The sequence below is a fragment of the Haliotis asinina genome, chromosome 9 (genome assembly GCF_037392515.1).
Source record: "Haliotis asinina isolate JCU_RB_2024 chromosome 9, JCU_Hal_asi_v2, whole genome shotgun sequence".
NCBI lineage: Eukaryota > Metazoa > Mollusca > Gastropoda > Lepetellida > Haliotidae > Haliotis > Haliotis asinina.
Genome location: NC_090288.1, coordinates 42,603,183 through 42,623,164, shown reverse-complemented (window position 1 = coordinate 42,623,164; position 19,982 = coordinate 42,603,183). Strand labels below are relative to the sequence as shown.

Below are 19,982 nucleotides of genomic sequence, written 5' to 3'. Positions count from 1 at the left end.
AAACGCTGCTGATGCCAGGAGGACAACTTACCATATTTTACTTGACAAATATCTCCCACAACTAAATCTCCTACAGAAATCTGTTCCAACTCTCCTGCACGGATCGTGGCAAAGCGATGCTCATGTTCTATCTTGTTTTGAAGTCCACGGAACTGTTTCTCCTTGCTCCAGTCATTGAAAGCAGTCACTAGCACTACAACAGCCACTGCCACCAGGATGGCCAGGCCATCAATCCACCCAGCAGCCTCTTCCACGCTTGAATCTGACCCATGCTCTTCTTCCTCCTCCGCTACTGCAAGAGCAAAAACACAAACTGTCAGATTGGCATGTCACAACACATCAGTAATTTCACACATGGCTATAATCCAGTGAGTGAGTGAGTGAGTGAGTGAGTGAGGTAACCAGGCTTTATTCCAGCTATAACCATGATACATAACATCCATATAGTCATAGAAGGTGTTTGGCGCTCTGTTATATTCATGACATATAACTCAACTATACAAGTCTTTGAATGTCATTTAGAAGTGTAAATACATAAGAATGAAGATTTTATGGATATCAACTTCTTTATGAGAGAACACAACGTTTCGGAGTTAATGCTTACTCCTTCATCAGGTGATTGAGAAAGGGATACAGAGGTGTATTTATATGTACAGGTAAAACAATAACAAAGTAACAAGTGGAATGAGTTAACGAAAGCTAGTATAAACAAGCACTGATAGGAAGCCGATAGTTAAGATAACAATGATGGAAGCCAACGGTAATGCATTACAGTTGATTGGATATGTTTCCATCCTTATCCCCAATCATGTTATGTAAACATATCCAATCAACTGTAATGCATTACCGTTGGCTTCCATCATTGTTATCTTAACTATCGGCTTCCTATCAGTGCTTGTTTATACTAGCTTTCGTTAACTCATTCCACTTGTTACTTTGTTATTGTTTTACCTGTACATATAAATACACCTCTGTATCCCTTTCTCAATCACCTGATGAAGGAGTAAGCATTAACTCCGAAACGTTGTGTTCTCTCATAAAGAAGTTGATATCCATAAAATCTTCATTCTTAACTCAACTATAGATGTAAGATGTGACTTGTATTCAGTTAAATCACAGGTATACTCAGGACATACACCTTGACTATAGCCATAAAACGTGACACAAGGGTTATATTCCAGTCATGAGATAAAAATCTGGCTGGCATTCAGTTAAATTTCATTCATACTTATGACATATTACTGAGAATGACCTCATCAAAATTGATTTTCATCTCTTATTATAATTATTGGTTGTTTGGTACCAAATCAAACTCTGGACCAAAGCATAATACATGCTACCATCGTCATACAATGACTTTGTATAAACTGTGGGAGAGTAGGGTGACATCCGGTGATAAAACAGTGTATGCTGAGTCGATGTTTTGTACTTGATATTCAAAGTGAGTGAGTGAGTTTAGTTTTACGTCGCACTCAGCAATATTCCAGCTATATGGCGGCGGTCTGGAAATAATCGAGTCTGGACCAGACAATCCAGTGATCAACAACATGAGCATTGATCTGCGCAATTGGGAACCAAGTCAGCGAGCCTGACCACCCGATCCCGTTAGATGCCTCTTACTGATATTCAAAGCAACAATATCCCAAACATTAAACTTTGCCTAGAACCATTACCCTTTTAATGCTTTCAGCTGCCACAATGTGAAATTGGGTTACATCTTGACGTAAACTTATTTCAAATTAATTTCACACACGGTCATGCACAACAAATGAGGGCGATGTTTGTAAAATAATCATTTTGCGTGTAGCTACTTTTCTAATCCAATCAGGCAATAGTAATTGATCAATGAAAAAACCTTTGAAATCCAATTTCAGAACTATGCAACATCTGCCTTTTCCTCCTGAACACAGAAAAAAAACACCTTTCATTTTGAATCATTGTAGAATTGGAAATGCTGAATATTTAATGAACAACATCAATAATGTGCATTTAAGTGTTTGAACAAGAAGTTGTGGATGTATTCCATACAGCAACTCAATATCTTATCTTTTGTAATTGACTGTTCACAATTGTAAACCTGATAGCACAATATTCTTCTTCCCTTGGAAGACACACACTGACAACAGGGAGGTGAAAGGAATGGTCAATAGATGAGCCATTCCTTTGTATCCACTAAGAAGCTAACATGCATGCTAATAGCTGTCATGATAACGCAAGTCAATATCTTGCTTGTAGTTTGAAAAAGACTTATATACAATTCTGTGGAATTACAAAACGTGTATGAAGGGTGTCATAAATATGACATGTAAAACAAAATAATTTTAACTGACAACATTTTGGTTTAATATTTGTTGTTTTCTTGTACGTACATGTCAGTGGTAAATAATCAAGTCTGGAGCAGTCAATTCAGTGATTGATATTGTGAGCAAGATCACTCAAGTCATGCTACAGCGAAACACATTCAACCAAGTCTCTGATTCCTTAATCCTTAAGTCATCTCTCTCAAAACTGTGACGACCCAGGTTAAGAGTGGTTTTCAGTGACACATTCTTTTCATAAGAGGCGACTAACAGGATCGGGTGGTCAGGCTCACAGATTTGGTTGACACATGTCATTGTATCCCAACTGAGTAGATAGATGCTCATGTTGTTGATCACTGGATTGTCTGGTCCGCCTTGATTTTTTACAGACCACAGCCACACCCATATAGCTAAAATATTGGAGTGTTGAACAACAAACAAAGCATTTACACAAGCAGCTTTTATTGCTGGGGGCTTTCACTAACAAGGAATCCCAACTGGGTTTTGGTGGTATGTATGACATGGTGAAATATGCACATAATTGCCAACTAAATAACTCCTATATCTAAATGTACATAGACATCAGCTGTGTATCAGGAACATATTCTCTGGAGCCACATCAATATCAGCATGTTCTACATACTACTGTAAAAGACTTGCTGGGTGATAACACAATAGAATATTCTATGACAAGACAACATGACACAACTTGCTATAACATGTTAGGTATTTTAGTGACAGGAAAAAAATGCAGCTAATTATAGTCAATGGCTTGAAGCACAGCACATGGAAATGCTTGTGGTGTCTCCTACCAATGCATACATGTTATATATAGCCATAAAGTGTTTATAACTCATATGACCTTGATTGAGGAAGGAAGGTACAGCTTCATACATGTTCCGGAAGACAGGCCTGTCAAGCACCTGTTAAAGACCAGTACTAACTGGCCCTCTTTCAGAACACATGCTTGTAAGTTTGTTGATGGTGCTTGGAGGGTGTATGTGATTCAGTGAAGTGAGTATACCACCATGTTCTCTTTCAGCAACACTATGGCATGTCAGCTTACTCTGGGAGTGCTGGGGGAGTGCTGGGGAAGTGCAGGGTGTTGGACACCGTGTTTGGTTGCTTACAGAAAGACTAAGTTCAATGGTCTGAAGACCATGTCAGACTAGGCCAGCACTTTGACCTTTGCCCTAAGTGTGAAATATATATGTAAAAGGGTCATACAGAATGTGAGCAAGAGTGAATGAGGTTGAAACTCCACTCAGTAAATAATAAAGGCTGGACCAGACAATCCACTGACTGATATTATGCTAATTCCCTGATCACAGAGCCTGACTGACTGGCCAATAACAACAAGCAGTGATTCCTGAGAACTAATCCTAACATGACATCACCATGAATGACAATCACAATCCCACAAAATGGGACCATCAGATCTAAATCTGGCACCCACGCCTTATATCAGTGATATCCCCAAACACTACCAGTCATTATACTATATAACTCAATGTAGTTTAGTTGAAAGTGCAATTTTAAAATTTATTATTTTATTACCTAAACTATAAAAAAATCTATAATCTATGAATTCCCATCAGGTGATTCATAACTGGATGCATGAGGTTGTCAAAGCTTTGACAGGTCAATTTCTAGCTCAAATAACAGGAGACCCGTGAAGGTCTCGGGGTAGAATAGGCCTGCTTGCCATAAAAGGTGACTATGCTTGTCGCAAGAGGCGACTAACGGGATCGGGTGGTCAGACTCCCTGACTTGGCTGACACATGTCATCGGTTCCCAATTGCGCAGATTGATGCTCATGTTATTGATCCCTGGATTGTCAGGTCCAGACTCGATTATTTCCAGACCGCCGCCATATAGCTGGAATATTGCTGAGTGCGGCGTAAAACTAGACTCACTCACTTAATTTACAGGAAATGTGTTTTGGGCAAAACTTCTCCAATATTTCACATAATAATTACAGAATACTTTGAATGCTTTTGTATATCATTAAGGAAAACTGCCAATATGTAGCTGGTAAGAACCTGACTACCACATGACTTCATCATACAATCTTGCCATACATTCGCATTGAGTGATTTGTATTTATAACAAGCTGGAGGAAATGTGGCATGGAGCAACATGGAACAGCTGGTGCGGTGTTCAATAATCAAGTATGCATTTAAGGCTGCAAGTGTACTATTGTGAACTCTGTTCAACTCTGTGTTGTGACAGTACACATATACATATTGCTTTGATACACACTGAATCAATATGAAGGATAGCAAAAAAATGTGAAAAGGCTTATATTATTTGAAAAATTCATTCTGACTTCAAATACTAGAGAAACATTAGGTAAGCATCTGAAATGAAAATTTAAAAGGTTATAACAGAATTATTCTTTTTCTTATCTCTCATGTCTTCTTCCAAGCCTTCACTCAATGTCTCCTATTTTCCTTGCTCATGATCAGTATCAAGATCTCAAAATATCTTACACTTTCAATCTATTCATAATTCCTTTCCTCTCGATATCTTTCCCTCTCAGCACACACAATTTCCCGTAAGACTGAATTTGCTTGTTCAAAAGTCTTGTCAAATGAAGGCTGATTTCTTTTGGTAATTCTAAGTTTCTCATTCAACAGAATTGTGTGTGAGCAAACCCTATCAATATTTCTTTGTAAATCAAGTAAATGAATACAGTAAGCAATTGGAGTGAGTGAGTGAGTTTTAGTTTTACACCACTTTCAGCAATATTCCAGCAATATCACTGCAGGGGACACCAGAAATGGGAGTAAGCAATAACAGCAGTTATTTCTGAATAGAAATCTGACATAGTAAACACTCCTCTGAGTATCACTGCTGGCCTGTATGTAGGTGAGTTTCCAATAATAGACCCACTTACAACAACTGACCTCAGGGTGTCCTTATTTATATCACTGACTGAACTGAAGCCCAGGAAGGGTGAAGCTTGACACTTGCAGCATATGACATGTCACCCTGCATGATGTATTACTACCTGCCAAGTTCAAAAGGATTTACATGATCCACTGACTATTTTTCACGGTAGGCAATATTCCTGTCGATACAGTGTAGGTACAAGCATGAGAAGAGATGATTGGAGAAGGGAAGATGCTCAGTAAATTAGGTATCATGTTCACAAAAAAGGATGATTCTGCAGTCTGCAGAACCAAGGGACACAACTCTGAACAGTAATTACAGGACACCAGAGGGTATTTAGTACATGAGTGAGGATATTTTATGCTGTTTCATCAATATTCCAGTAATACTCAGCTGAGGAGTGAGTGAATTTAGTTTTATACCGCACTCAGCAATATTCCAGCTATATGGCGGCGGTCTGGAAATAATCAAGTCTGGACCAGACAATCCAGTGATCAACAACATGAGCATTGATCTGCGCAATTGGGAACCGATGACATGTGTCAACCAAGTCTGCGAGCCTGGCCACCCAATCCCATTAGTCGCCTTTCATGGCAAGCATGGGTTCCTGAAGGCCTATTCTACCCTGGGACCTTCACAGATCTACTCAGCCGGGAACACCAGGAAGGAGTCTCTCAGAAGAGTTCTTAGACATTGTCAGGGAACAGCATCATGACGACTGAATGCTGTAACCCAAGCAACATGACATTCAAAGAATTAAACCAAACATCACTGGATCCTTTCAAGGCATTGACCACTGCACCACTTCCATCAGTTCTAGTTCAAATATATGGTTAGTCTGATTACTTAACAATGTGACATTTATTCATGTCATGAGTTATATGTATTAATAGCAGGACCTTGCATTCTAGCAGTCTAACTCTCACAGTCCCTGAACAATATCATTTTCCCTACCAAGCACTCAGTGCAATGCTAAACCCATAAATGAACCCCGAAACTAGATTTCCCCAGGTTCAGAATCTCCCATCTCAATGGGGCTCCTTTACAATTTAAATGGGTTTATTTGTTACTATCTATCTTCATAACCTAAGCCTTCATCTTGCATCCTCTGATTCAAATTAGCATCTTGTAAACCTGAATGAACATTGACAAATGTTTGTCACAACGACACCAGAGGCATCCAAGCAAGTAGCCTGTCTGACACTTCCAGAGACACCTCGGTAGCAAAGAGACCCTGGAGGCTTGTAATGACACTAATAAGAAACTGGCAGAGACAGAGACCAACATGACAAGTGGTGAAGGAATGTGGTGACCTGTTTTTATGTGGCGTCACACAGACAACATCTGTGTGGGTCGAGAGGCTGTTGAGGAGGAACATGTAGTCTGCAGGTATTGCGTAATATATTACTTCTCACAATAACAGGTATTTTTCAGAGCATGGAACATGCGACAGTGAAAAGAGAGAGACAGAGCTATGACTAGTTTCTAAATGAATATATCTGACCCATACACCATAATAGAGATGTTTGACCCATGTAGCACAGTTTATGTGATAAACACCAATGGTCATGAAGCACATCTGTTGCAGTGTTTTGTACTGGATCGTGACCAGCTTGAAGGATAACACATACTGCTGAAGTATGTAGGATGTATCACAATAGGATCCCCAGCCAACCAGAACATGTTTACATTGTGAGGATTACACATACAAACACAGATCACCTACAGCTCACACTGATCATTCCAGGCAACTAAACATGTCGGTTTGTCCTTTTGACTCAATTGAGTGAGTGTCATTTTGTTTGGAGTGATACTCATGATATCAATTATTTGATTGCATGGTCCCTACAGGATAACAGTATGCTTCATAAAAGTACAAACAAACAAACAATCTGCTTAAAATTCCATAACAATTCCCTTATCTCTTCTTTCCTGACCTGGGTTATAATACTGGCCTACAATAACCCATGCTTGTTGTAAAAGTCGACTAGCAGGATTGGTTGGTCAGGCTTCACTTGGTTGGCACATGTCATCAGTTCCCAGTTGCACAGATCGATGCTGACCCTGTTGATCACTGGACTGTACGTATATGCTGCCATATAGCTGGAGTGCAGTGTAAAACTAAACTCATTCACTCACTCTCGTTTCCCGATGGTGTTCTGCACCCTAGTTGTTAATGGTGCAGACCTGGATTTGAGTCCCCAAATGGGAGCATTTTTTCAAGCCAATTGCTGTTGATATTGCTGGACTATTGATGTAAACCTAAAGTGTGCTAAAACATTTGTATTGTGAATTAAATCTTGAATGATATTTCTCGATTGATTGCAAACACTCATTTGAATGTTGATGTTCATATAAAGTTAAGAAAAGTGAAACCTGGGAAGCGGTCTTACTAACGAAAAGTAAAACCTGGGAAGTGGTCTTACTAACGAAAAGTAAAACCTGGGAAGTGGTCTTACTAATGAAAAGTAAAACCTGGGAAGAGGTCTTTTTAGCAAAAGGTAAAACCTGGGAAGTGGTCTTACTAATGAAAAGTAAAACCTGGGAAGAGGTCTTTCTAGCAAAAAGTAAAACCTGGGAAGTGGTCTTACTAATGAAAAGTAAAACCTGGAAAGTAGTCTTACTAATGAAAAGAAAAACCTGGGAAGAGGTCTTTCTAGCGTAAAAGTAAAACCTGTCCTTCCAAAACAAAGGCTCAAACGCGGTTATTCTGGGAAAACAAGACATGACTTAACATATAGTAGACAATGTAAAACCTCAGAGGCGTGTTTTCTCCTATACCTAAAGGCACTATACTCTGTCTCAACCCCACCCACCAATCCTTTACACAACCCCATCCAAACCACCCAAACAAGATACACTAAACGCTACCCTCAATTCGAGATCCAGCCCCTAACGTCAGCACCAAATCCTGATCCACAGAACTACATCTGCTATTCCCTCTCCTCTATCCTCAGCTTCAGATCCCCACACCTACCATTTATACCACACCCTTCCCATCAGCACTCCAACTTCCATCCCATCTCCACTACCTTCAGCTCCACATTCCCAACCCTACCCTCAGCATAAGTACCGCATTGGGTATCCTTCCTCCATTCTGTTTCCCCCCCATCTTAAGATCAATCAAGGGATGATGAGTTTCACATCAGTGTGTACATGCTGCCATGGCAACTGTAGCCAAACTAAGTGCAAGGTGGTAGTTAGTTACAATGTGGCCAAGCATAGCTACATAGCAAGGTTCCAAATCACCAAAAACCTAAATCTTTCTCACAGCGGAATCTGAACTTAGCAACTCATAACAATACTAAATTACCAAACAGGAGAAAATGTGGGGAAATTGCAAAAACACCTTTTGAATAATTTTTCACCATTACTACTAAAGACTGAGTTTAACATTACATGAATTTACAGTATGTGTCACTTGAACTGTTGTCACACTGTCGAAATTGTGAACAGTTTCATTTAGGCTTTTTCAACATTCGAATTTGATTAATCACAGAGAGAATTATCAACAAAGGTTGGAAGGGCTGCACACATCTACAAGTAGAGTTGTGACAATAAGCCCATGCCACAATACGATACGTATCACGATACTGGAAGTCCTATACATACGATACAATACGTATCACGATATTTTGTCCTTGTATACAGAAAAATAAAAGTACTGGAAATAATGTGCTGTTATGTTATCATTTCAGGGAAGGTATTCTTCTCCAAAGAAAAATGAAAGACATTTTATTAAAAATGTTTAGCATGTGTCAGTAAAGTAGTGTTTCCCAAAAAAATGGAACAGCAGGGATCAACATTGGCACAACAGGCTTTTTTGCACAGACAACAAAATAAATTTGTGAAAATTATCTTAGTCGGAGCATGTCCATAGCAATATTTTCCACGAAAATCTAAATAGAAGGGGAGACAATGTTTTCGTAGACTGGTAAGTATGTAAGTATCGTGTTGAATCGATACACAACAATCGTATCGATGTATCGTATCATGCAGCTCTTGAATCGCGATAACTTGCGTATCAATTAATCGTCACGACTCTATCTACAAGCGTTGGTATATACTCAGGCATCAGGATCTACTTAGATGCATGGAAACTGGATGAACGAATGAAACAAATCAACACAACTGCGAGCATGAAAAAGGGTTTATAAATGTTTAAACCACATCTGCACAGTTGAGTGAGTGAGTGAGTGTTGGTATTTACATCACTTCAGCAGAATTGTACCTTTACCAACAAGACACCAGTACTATACCCCTCACATATAGATGCATGACACCACAGTGCCCTCATGGAAAATGGACCTGGATAATTAGCAAGATGATCCACCACCTCATCCACTGGGCTAAATACTAACCTCTAACAACACACCTAGCTACATTTTCTTTACAAGGGTTTATCATACACTGTATATACACAACACTATGAGAGTGACAATTATCCCAGCTAATACCATTATTTTCATCAGAAATAGAGCTGTTTGTAAATAAGACATATTAGCATTATTTACGTTTTATCTGATTCTGATTATAGGACCAATCAGTTGATTAAATAAATTTAGATATTTTGTAAGTGTTGCCTCAAGTTATGAAAACATGAAAGGTTTTCGATAATTCTCACTGCAAAGCGAGTTACAGTGAACATCTACTGAGCAGGCCTGTCAGGGTGCTCCTTACATTTCTCATAGGCTCCTAGCTCAACACCCAAATGCCTACACTCGTACCCACCACCTTCCATAAACTGTTCCCGCATCTCAAGTTCTGTTTATGTTTTCATTGTCTGTGACTGGATCCTGCAGATTTGCACCTCTACAATAACCGATTCTGCAACCAAATTCTTCTGCCACAGACAATTCTGGGAACATTTCCATCAGCATATGGCCTGATCATGTTTTTCTTTACAAGATGGCTTGTCTGATGAAATCACTCCACTTGACTGGCAATAAAACACACAAGCAAAGGGGAGGCTACTCTAAATAGACAGATGGATATTGGTGTTTATTGTCCCGAGATTCAACTGATGCTTACACGCAAGTGATCTTGATGGGGTTTCTCCCTCTGCTTGCCACAACTTCTTTACATATATTAGAGAATAGGCATCAGAATTTCATTCCAGAATTGAACATGAGGCAAATTGAACCTGGGTCTTTGGTGTGATGAGCAATCACTTTAACCACCAGCCTATATGACTGCCCCTTGCAATAGAGGAACAGGTGATTGATATTATGAGCAATGTCAAAACTATGGTACTGTCTTCTACAATAAGAAGTTGAGGTTCTTGATGACGTTCTCATGACGGGGCAAGGAATAGCCCAGAAACATTGTGTAAATAATAAAGAAGTTGACATCACTAACATTTTGTCTTATAAGCAGAAGTTGGCAGCTCTCAATCTAATCAGGGTCAAACTCCATGGATAAAAAGCTCCACAACTCAGGTAGTGAAACGTTTCAATACAGATTCTTGTAATGTTGTCAAGCAATGTTTGTAATGTTTGTAATGTTTGTAATGTTTGTAATGTTTGTAATGTTGTAATGTTGTAATGTTGTCACCCATGAATGGACATATGTTTTCCCGCAGAAAACCTTGTGATAACGAACATTCAGAACAAACCTCACAAGCAGGAATGTGGACCATTTCTCATCTTCTGTTTCCTTATCAAATCTTCAATACACAATTTTCCTATTCAACTCGTAAAATGCAAAAAAAAAGGCCTCTCACGTAGCATTAATTGACCAAATTAATCCAATCTTTCATTTATAGTTTCCCATAAAAGGCATCGAACACTGTAGCTGATGAAGGTGCATCTTCAGATAGATTACGAGTCTACAACATCACATTAGCTCCAATCAAGTCCAAGGCTATTACAGGCAAACATATGCTATAGAATTGCACAAATAAATATAATCTAACCTCATGATTGCCGTTCAAATGTCCTGTTTTTTATTGATCTCTTGGTTTGTGCATCAGATTCTCACAACTGGCATTGGGAAATCGATCGGAGGAAGACTACATCTGCCTTTTGAGAATCTGGACGGTAAGGAAAGTCCTAAGTTTTGAAGAAAATCAAGTCAAGCAAGAATCATCTGAAAACAAAACTTAAACCAAAAACGTCGACCCACTTTGAACAGAATGCAGATGGATTTATCATTTACATACAGAACAAGTTTATCGTTAAGAAGTGTACAAATACTTACAATTTATCTTGAACAGTATCGATTGAAAGAGCCTGATGCTCTTGGGTACTAATTTTTCCATCATTTTAAGCCTCAGCGTAAGTGACTCTTTAAAATCACTGTCATGAGCAACAATTGTGCTAGCGTTTTTCCGAATCTGGGGCAAATCGTGCAATATATTCAACATCCACTACCAATACGGTTTTGTATATGTGATACTTGCATGGATAAGAGGAGAAGCTGTAAACTATCAACAATCTACAACACACAACCGAGTTGTCAAGTTTATGTAACACACTTAGACTATTTTTGTTTATACTAAAAATGATTTGAAGGTCTGAACTAAAGTTTTACTTGTTTTTTAGTGTCATTACTGTATTACAGTCCATTACTTCAGTCTCCCATGACTGGACAATCACATTAACAGACTGGTGTGAGTGAGTGAGAGAGTATGGTTTTATGCTGCTCTTAGTAATATTCAAGCAATATCACAGAGGTCTTGTGCATAATGAGCAGAAGCTTTACCTACTAGGCTACGTCACCACTTCTCAACAAACTGGAAAGACTTATTGCTGAGGAAGGCATATGGCAGACCAAGAGAAGCATGTTTGAACTTGGAATGCAAGAACAAAAGCAAGAAAAGACAGAACTGAAAGTTCAGAGGGAAACAACACATGTAATTTAACACTGCATTCCAATTTATTCACTTGAAGCGTGCCTAATCAACACAATACACTTTACCCACATATACCAACAGCCTTCTGCAAAACTAGTAGAAGACAAAAAAAAAACATTAATAGTTTGTAGTAAAAAATGTTGATAACTGACTTTCACGTTTATGACATCTATTTTTAACCCAAGGAACTCATTCAGCAAGTGCACAAACAAAACCAATTCAGCTGTAAGCAAGATGACATTTGCCGTAAGCTGCAAATATTTATTTCTTACTGAGGCTGATTTAGGTGTATTTAGCAATACCCTCCCACACACTAGAGTCTGTGGACACTATTCCTTCAAGTCCATAAAAGGCAACTAGAATGACTTGACGGAGCAACTGTTGACATCAACAATGTTACCATATAACCTAAACCAAACTTCAATTTATAACAGCAATGGGTTTGATGCAATGAGACATGCAATAACTGGCAAATAATTACAGAAATGAGAACCTATTGTTCGGTTTAATCTGCAGAATGATAACATTATTAGCAAGCATCATAGACACTGACTTATCTGAAAGCTGAACACAAACATGAAGTTGATATGTTTCTTTCGTAAGCTGATAATATGTTTGTAATTCTATGCTATCATGAAATAAAGCTAAAGCTGTATCAATCTTCTCTCTGTCAAATTCAACTCGATGAAAATTTTAATCAGTTTGGGCTTTCAATAATGTGTAACATGAAATCAGCTTAATCCTTGACTGAAGACACAGGACAAGTTTGAATGCATAGCTGATTGTACATTGAGTGCCAAAGCTAAAACATAATTACCATATTTGCTATAATAAGCTGTCTGGAGAAAAAAAATTTATTAAGGAAAACTGATCTAAGTGTGTTTTTGTGAACACAAAATGTAACCATTTTCATTGGTTGGTTCGTTGCTAAACGCTGCACTCAGTAACATTCCATTACCATTGTGATGGACTTGAAATAATTAAGTCTGGACCAGACAATCTTGTGATCAGTAGCATGAGCACTGATCAATGCAATTGGGATATGATGACGAGTGTCACCCAGTCAGCGAACCTGACAGCCCAATCCTATTAGACAACTCTTAACAGTTTTAACCAGGATCTTCACAGGTGGGTTTCAAATGACTCTCAATAATATTCACTGAACCAACAGCACATGAAGAACAAACGATGCAATAGTGCACAGGAAATTGATGAGCATAGGACAACTGGGCAACCATTACCTCTGAAGCTGTTTATCAACAAAAGTGATCAAATAGGGTCTTACGCTGACTTTTTGCAAAAACACAACAATACCACAACAGGGGGCATACGAAATGGGCTTCACACATTGTACCAACATTTGAAATCAAACCCGGTTCTTTGGTAGGATTATTGAACATTTGAACCACTCAGCTACCCTATCATAACTTATCTGCAAGAATGTCAACATTCAAAGAGAGATTTTCCACAAAGTGATCGTAGCAATGCACAGCCATATGAAAATTAGCACTATCATCATTAATTCCTGGCACAGGATCTAGAATATACATGCCCTAGACAGATCACTGTAATTTTTATGAGATTGCACCACCCAAGTCCATAAGTAGTATGCACACAAAAATATTGACTGTCATTTAAAATATCTGGTTAAGTGCAGTGTGTTTACAATGTAATCTACAGTCACTACCCGATCCATATTGGTCAGGGGCTTATAACAGGGTGACTACATTACTGCTTTAAAGGGCAGGTTGATGAGCTTAAGCTTGTCATTGCTTCCATGATCAAATCACAGGACTGGAGACCCATGCTCTTTGTGCACTTAACAAAATCAATGGCCTCCTCCCTCCCACGCTTTCCTATTCTAGGGGCGAATGTCGAAAGAGACTTTTCAAAAAAGGAGTGTTGTGAAATGACTAGTATCTAGTAAAATCAATACTTACAGTTAATTTCTCTGAACATGATTTTGTCTATAATGATACCAATAGTGATGACATTCTCTAAACCGATTCCCACAAGGCTTGATGTGAAAAAGGTTAAGTATATTATCACGCTAAAATACATTGCCTTCAAATTTTCAGACTCAGAATAGTGCCATTAATGTTGCCCAATTCTGGCTGAAAACATTCAATTTCCTCTCCAGCTGAAGCTAAACACATTTCCACATTTCCCCCCTCATTTTCAGAGGAATGGTTAAATGAACACATTATTTAACTAAAGAATTCCATACATATGCATTATCTGAAAAGCAGATAGAAGTACCACATGTTACACTCACATCCAGATGGGACAAAAACCTCCATGGAACATAACTAATTCATCTTTAGAGGAAATAATTGGGTGACCTTTTACAACGATAATGGATTCTATTCTTAAACAGTGCCGAAGAATCGGTTCATCCATATTTACCAATTATTTGTTAAAGAGACATTTCATCAAATGAATATCAGAATGGAGTATCAGGAAATTATAAAGGTACAAAACTTCAAAGCGCATGTAACTAGACAGTGGTTTTCTGTTTACATTGACGGACCGAGGTCCCTGGGTATTTCTTTGCACTATTGCTGTCGGTATTTTGGAAATGATGAGTACTCTATTAATGGGTTTGGGAATGAAACAAATGTTTGCTTGTCTTTGGACAAACAAAGCATCAAAATCTACTTGTACGGAACTTAAGGCTACTTGTCTAAAGTGTTTGGGCATTAATGAATATTCTTAGCTTGGGTTCTCCAATTTGTGTCTACTTTTGACAGCTCTGAAAGCAGCAGTCTTTTGGCTGGTCACGAATCAGAAATGCTTTCAACATACTGCTCTTGTCAACAGCTGTTGTTGAGTTAGTCTATCAACATATACTCCAACTTTTAATGAAGGCTTAAAGTAACCCTGGGGCAGTGGGGTAGCACAGTGGTTAAAGCATCTGCTAATCAGGCCAACAGCCCGGGTTTAATTCCAAACATGGTCACAATGTGTGAAGCTCACTTCTGGTGTTACTAGAGTAATATTGATGGAATACTGCTCAAGTATAAAACCTATTCAATCACAGTAACACTACCAAATACACACAAATCAATTGTGATCTACTGACAATAACAATACAAGTGTGAACATATTTAACTAGTGTCTCTCAAGAATGTTCAATTTTTATCAGGACAACTGCAAATCTGTGATAATACTGAAACAGGAAGATGTCAGCTCCATTTCCTAGAATTTGATTAAAAGGTTAAAAGTCAAAATGTCCAAACAACAAAAGGTCAGACAAGGCTCTATTGAGTGAGTGCAGTTTTATGCCACTTTTAGTTATTTTCCAGCAATACCACACCAGAGAGCATCACATAAGTGTTTCTTATTTTGTATCTATGTGAGGAATCAAACCAGTGTTTTCAGTGTAATGAGCAAATTCTTTATCCACTATGCTACCCCACTAATCCACTTGACTAATCCTTAATGAAAGAGTATGGAAGCAGCCGGTGTCCTTTATTCCATCAATATCACAAAATTGACACATGCTATAGTATTTACCAAACTTGGTAATCAAATCCAGGCTTTCATTAAGATTAAAACAACTAGGACAACTATATACTGTTTCCACTACAGATTATCTGTAACGAATAGAACAGTTAACTTAAATGCCCTTTCTGCAAATTTTAATATCAGGCAACATTTCTACTATTTGTATTATGAATGCTCATAGTACAATAATCAACTCTCATAAACATATTTTGCAGTTTGAATTCAAAGCAACATGTTAGGCCAGGCCAATTTTATTTCTTGTTTTTCTGGTTCTGCCGGCCACATTTTTTTTAAGTATAAGAAAAAAATAAAAATTAATTTTACACACACAAAAAATAAAATCCTAATGTTTTTTATTGGCCCAAAATGTAAACTTACAAGAAAAATATTTTTAGATTGTTTTTTGCCCCATATATAGTTCATAAATTGCCCAAAGTAAAATACTTTGAGGATTTAGAATTAATATTACTTGAATGGTGATTTTATCTTTACATTTCTCCCCTCCTGCCTTTAAGTTTTCTGAGGACAAAAATCCATATAGCAAGAAATAGAATTGGTTTGGACTAAGCAGGAAGTGACAGTTTTTATGTTCAACAAACATTGTGTATATTTCCAAGTAGCATAATTGAGTTGTGATACCTTTCACCCTGTACATTATATCTGATTGTGCCATCAGTTGTTACTTCAACGCTGTAATTTAAGTAAGTATTGGATAATGAATACAATGTCCAGTCATTTGTACTTTATTCATACAGTGAGTGGGTGAGTTTAGTTCTACGCCAAATTCAGCAATATTCCAGCCATACAGCGACGGTCTGGAAATAATCAAGTCTGTATGAGGCAATCCAGTGACCAACAGCATGAGCATAGATCTGCACAACTGGGAACCATGATGTGTGTCAACCAAGCAACTGAGCCTGACCACCTGATCCCGTAAGTCGCCTTTTGTGGCAAACATGGGTGCTGAAGACCTAGATCTTCACAGCCATTACTCATGTAGAGTGAAGACCATAGCAACTGGGCTACCTCCCTGTCACTTATCTGATGTAGTGAGCAGTGAGAATGACATTAACTGACAGGAGAGAATGAGTCAGTTGGATTTTAAGCCACTTTTAGGATTATTCCAGCAACATTCCAGCAACATCACACCAGAAATGGGCTTCACAGATTAGAGGGACAGCTCAAACAGCTCAAAGATGCAAATTGCCATCTAAAAATATTAAAGAAGTTTCATCCTCGCTACACTTTCTTCAGCCACCTGAAAACTCCAGTAACTCGTGGCTGAAACACTGAAGTCTCTTCAACAGCTGAAGCATTCAAGTCTTTTAAATGGCCAAAGTATCTGAGTGAGTGAGTGAGCGAGTTAAGTTCTATGCCGCACTCAGCAATATTCCATATGGCGTCGATCTGCGCAGTTGGGAACTGATGACATGTGTTAACCAAGTCAATGAGCCTGGCCACCCGATCCCGTTAGTCACCTCTTATGACAAACATAGTCGTCTTTTGTGGCAAGCATGGGTTGATGAAGGCCTATTCTACCCCGGGACCTTCACAGGTTGGAGGTATGCGTTCCAAAGTATCTGAGTCTCTATACTAGCTGAAGCATTTAAATCTCTGTAATGGCGACAGCAGTAAAATCTCCTTACCAACTGAAGCATTCAAATCTTTTTAATGTCTGAAACATTCAAGTCTGATTGATGGGTAAAAGATACAAGTCCCACTGCTGCCCTGCACCAATATGTCCATCGAAACAGATCAGCGTGTTCCATCCTAACACGAAACACCAAAGCCTGACCTCCATCTGTAACACCGAAGGTCACTGCATCACTTCCATCAAACGATTCACAACATTTTGATTGCCAATGGTTACCAAGGGCCAGGTATAGTATTGATCTCACATAAAATCACAATATCTTGGTGCAAACTTTATACCAGTTTCTGTGGCAAATCTCAGTCTCACTACAAATCGATGGAATCTGACATTTTCATACCTTGCCAACATAACTAATTTTTTTTATGAGCTCTATGCAAGTGCTTCCTTGCAGAAGATCCTACACGAGTCTCCCTTTTTAGGTAATGCCATATATTGTATTTGCTGCAGTCTCCGAGGGTTGCCTGACGTTAATGGCATGTTTCAATCAGGCAGCATACACACAGGATGGCAAATCAAACCAACGTGTGATTTAATGCCACTCTAATCAGAATGTTCAACAAAATAGAAATTTCCTAATCCCAGAATGTCTCTCGTCAGTTAGAATTATGTTCACCTATATACACAAGATTACCAAATTATCATTTGAGTACTTGGTAATCTGCAAAATTAGTTCAAAGTTTATTGAAAATGATGGCAATTGAATCTGTTCGTGCCTTGTAAACAAGTAGTGCTTTTATGTATGGTTGAATAAATCCTGAATGCAGTCACAAAACTGGGTCTCTGTAGAGATGCGAGTGAGTGAGTGAGTGAGTGAGTGAGTGAGTGAGCGAGCGAGCGAGCGAGCGAGCATCATATGTCTTTGGCTAGGAATCAGCTGTTGATTCAACCACAATACAAATATTAAGTTTTATAGTTGATCTGGAATGCTAACAGTGGAGCTGAACTCTTTTCATGATACATTATTTTTATTATTACAGGATAATTATATGAGGCATCTATCCATACAATAAGTACATGCTCAAGGCGCAAATATCAAGTGATCACACAATTACTATACAAACATTGTCTAAGTGCAAATACTTCTTCTAGATTTCAAACAGCTGTAGACCCATGAAAAACTGTAAGAAATGGTCTTTAGTAACCCATCCTTTTCAGAGGCGAGTAACAAGATAGTCAAGGGTGGTCAGTCTCTCCAACATGGTTAACACATGTAGGCTTATTCCAATTGCATAGAAGTCAGTCAATGGATTGTTTGGTCTAGACCACCAGCATATAAGTTTTTAGTGTGGTGTTCAACAAATATGTAAACAAACCAAAATGCTGTAAGTTGGTACCACTTACAGCATCCTGCAACCATGTGACCTTGGAAAAGCAGATGACCTTGATTTAGTACACGCTGCCATTACAGACATTTTGACCCTGTACAAATTGTCAGCACTGACAGTAAATCATAAAACACAGAACACTGAAGGATGCTGCCAAATTATGCAGCCTGCATCTGAGCTGACATATCTGCAATGGTTTCATGAGGTTTGAGAAAAACCAGACACTACTTGCAGGACGATTCTGTCAAAGGAAATGCAGGTTTGTTTGAGTCCTTGCTCAATAATATTCAAGCTAGATGCCAATAGTACGAAAATCAACCAGGTGAAACCTTCAGTGACTTATATCATAAGCATTGATCTCCACAAATGGGATATGATGACAATCTGAAGTGCAGTCAAACACTGGCGGTCATCTAAAAGCACTGGGTTGAGGAAAACCACTCTTACCTTCAACTGGGAATGATGAAGTTGGAATTAATTTTTTAAATATAGCTTTCATACACATCTAAAACCAAAAATTTCCAATGTATATTGTTAAGGAGGGAACCTCAACTTGGTATGACATATTTGTTCATTGAAAATATTGAAAACATTTTTATCAACAATAATTTTCACATTTGACGAGTTTCAATTTCACTGCAAAACAAAAACAGCAAAACAGCTGTTGCAGAAATTTTTGTCCTCAAAGTTAAATGCAATACAAACTGATGTCAGCATACAAATCAGCAAGAATCTTTTCTGGATTTCACAAACATCTTGTCTGAAAACAATAAACTCCATCAAAACAAGGAAATGTAACATAACATGTCCAACTCAGCAAAACAAGTTCCTGGTTGACTTCTGGTACAAAGTTGATTGATCGGAAGAATCTGATACTCGTGAAGGAGTGAGTAGGAAGACATCTCCCAAGCTTCAGACAAATCGTGTGAGACTAACTTCAAGCATTTTTAAAAAACACTCCTTTATTGATCTCATTTTTCTATTCTTTGGAGTCACAGAAATGATGATAGTGAAAGATACCAATTGCTTTGCAAAGACCTAAAGCCTATGTGTAAAAACACTTTGCAATGGATTATATTTGTCTCTCTACTGTCTAATTTATATAAATGGATGTGCTATTTTTTTTAATTGGAAGTCATTCAGTTTAATAACTGTTATGCTAGCAATGCCCTAAATAGAGAGACAGAGAGAGTGAATGAGTGAACGAGTGGAAAATCAACCAGGATTTGAACCCTTAACAACAGGTACCTGTCACACCCATGGGACATAAATCTGCACAGTGACCTGCAGTGCTTTAGATGACTCAGATATTTGAGGTCATCTTCAAAAACTGCCCTGCCACAAACACGCAAACAAATACAGCCTGGTCATCTGTCACGAAGGAAGACACAAATATGTGCCCGATTCCACATCTGTTTATTGTTTGGAAATGAAATGAGCTTTGAAGT

General features: G+C 38.3%; 1 protein-coding gene across 6 annotated transcripts in view; it reads right to left on the bottom strand.

Moving 5' to 3' along the window:
• The window catches only part of LOC137295641 (plasma membrane calcium-transporting ATPase 2-like), a 162,752-nt gene that overhangs the window by 38,085 nt on the left and 104,685 nt on the right, over positions 1–19,982 (bottom strand). For all 6 annotated transcript variants that reach the window (XM_067827097.1, XM_067827098.1, XM_067827094.1 and 3 more), the window contains one exon: positions 32–292. In XM_067827097.1, coding sequence (XP_067683198.1) covers positions 32–292 — 261 coding nt within the window. The remainder of the gene's footprint in view (positions 1–31; positions 293–19,982) is intronic.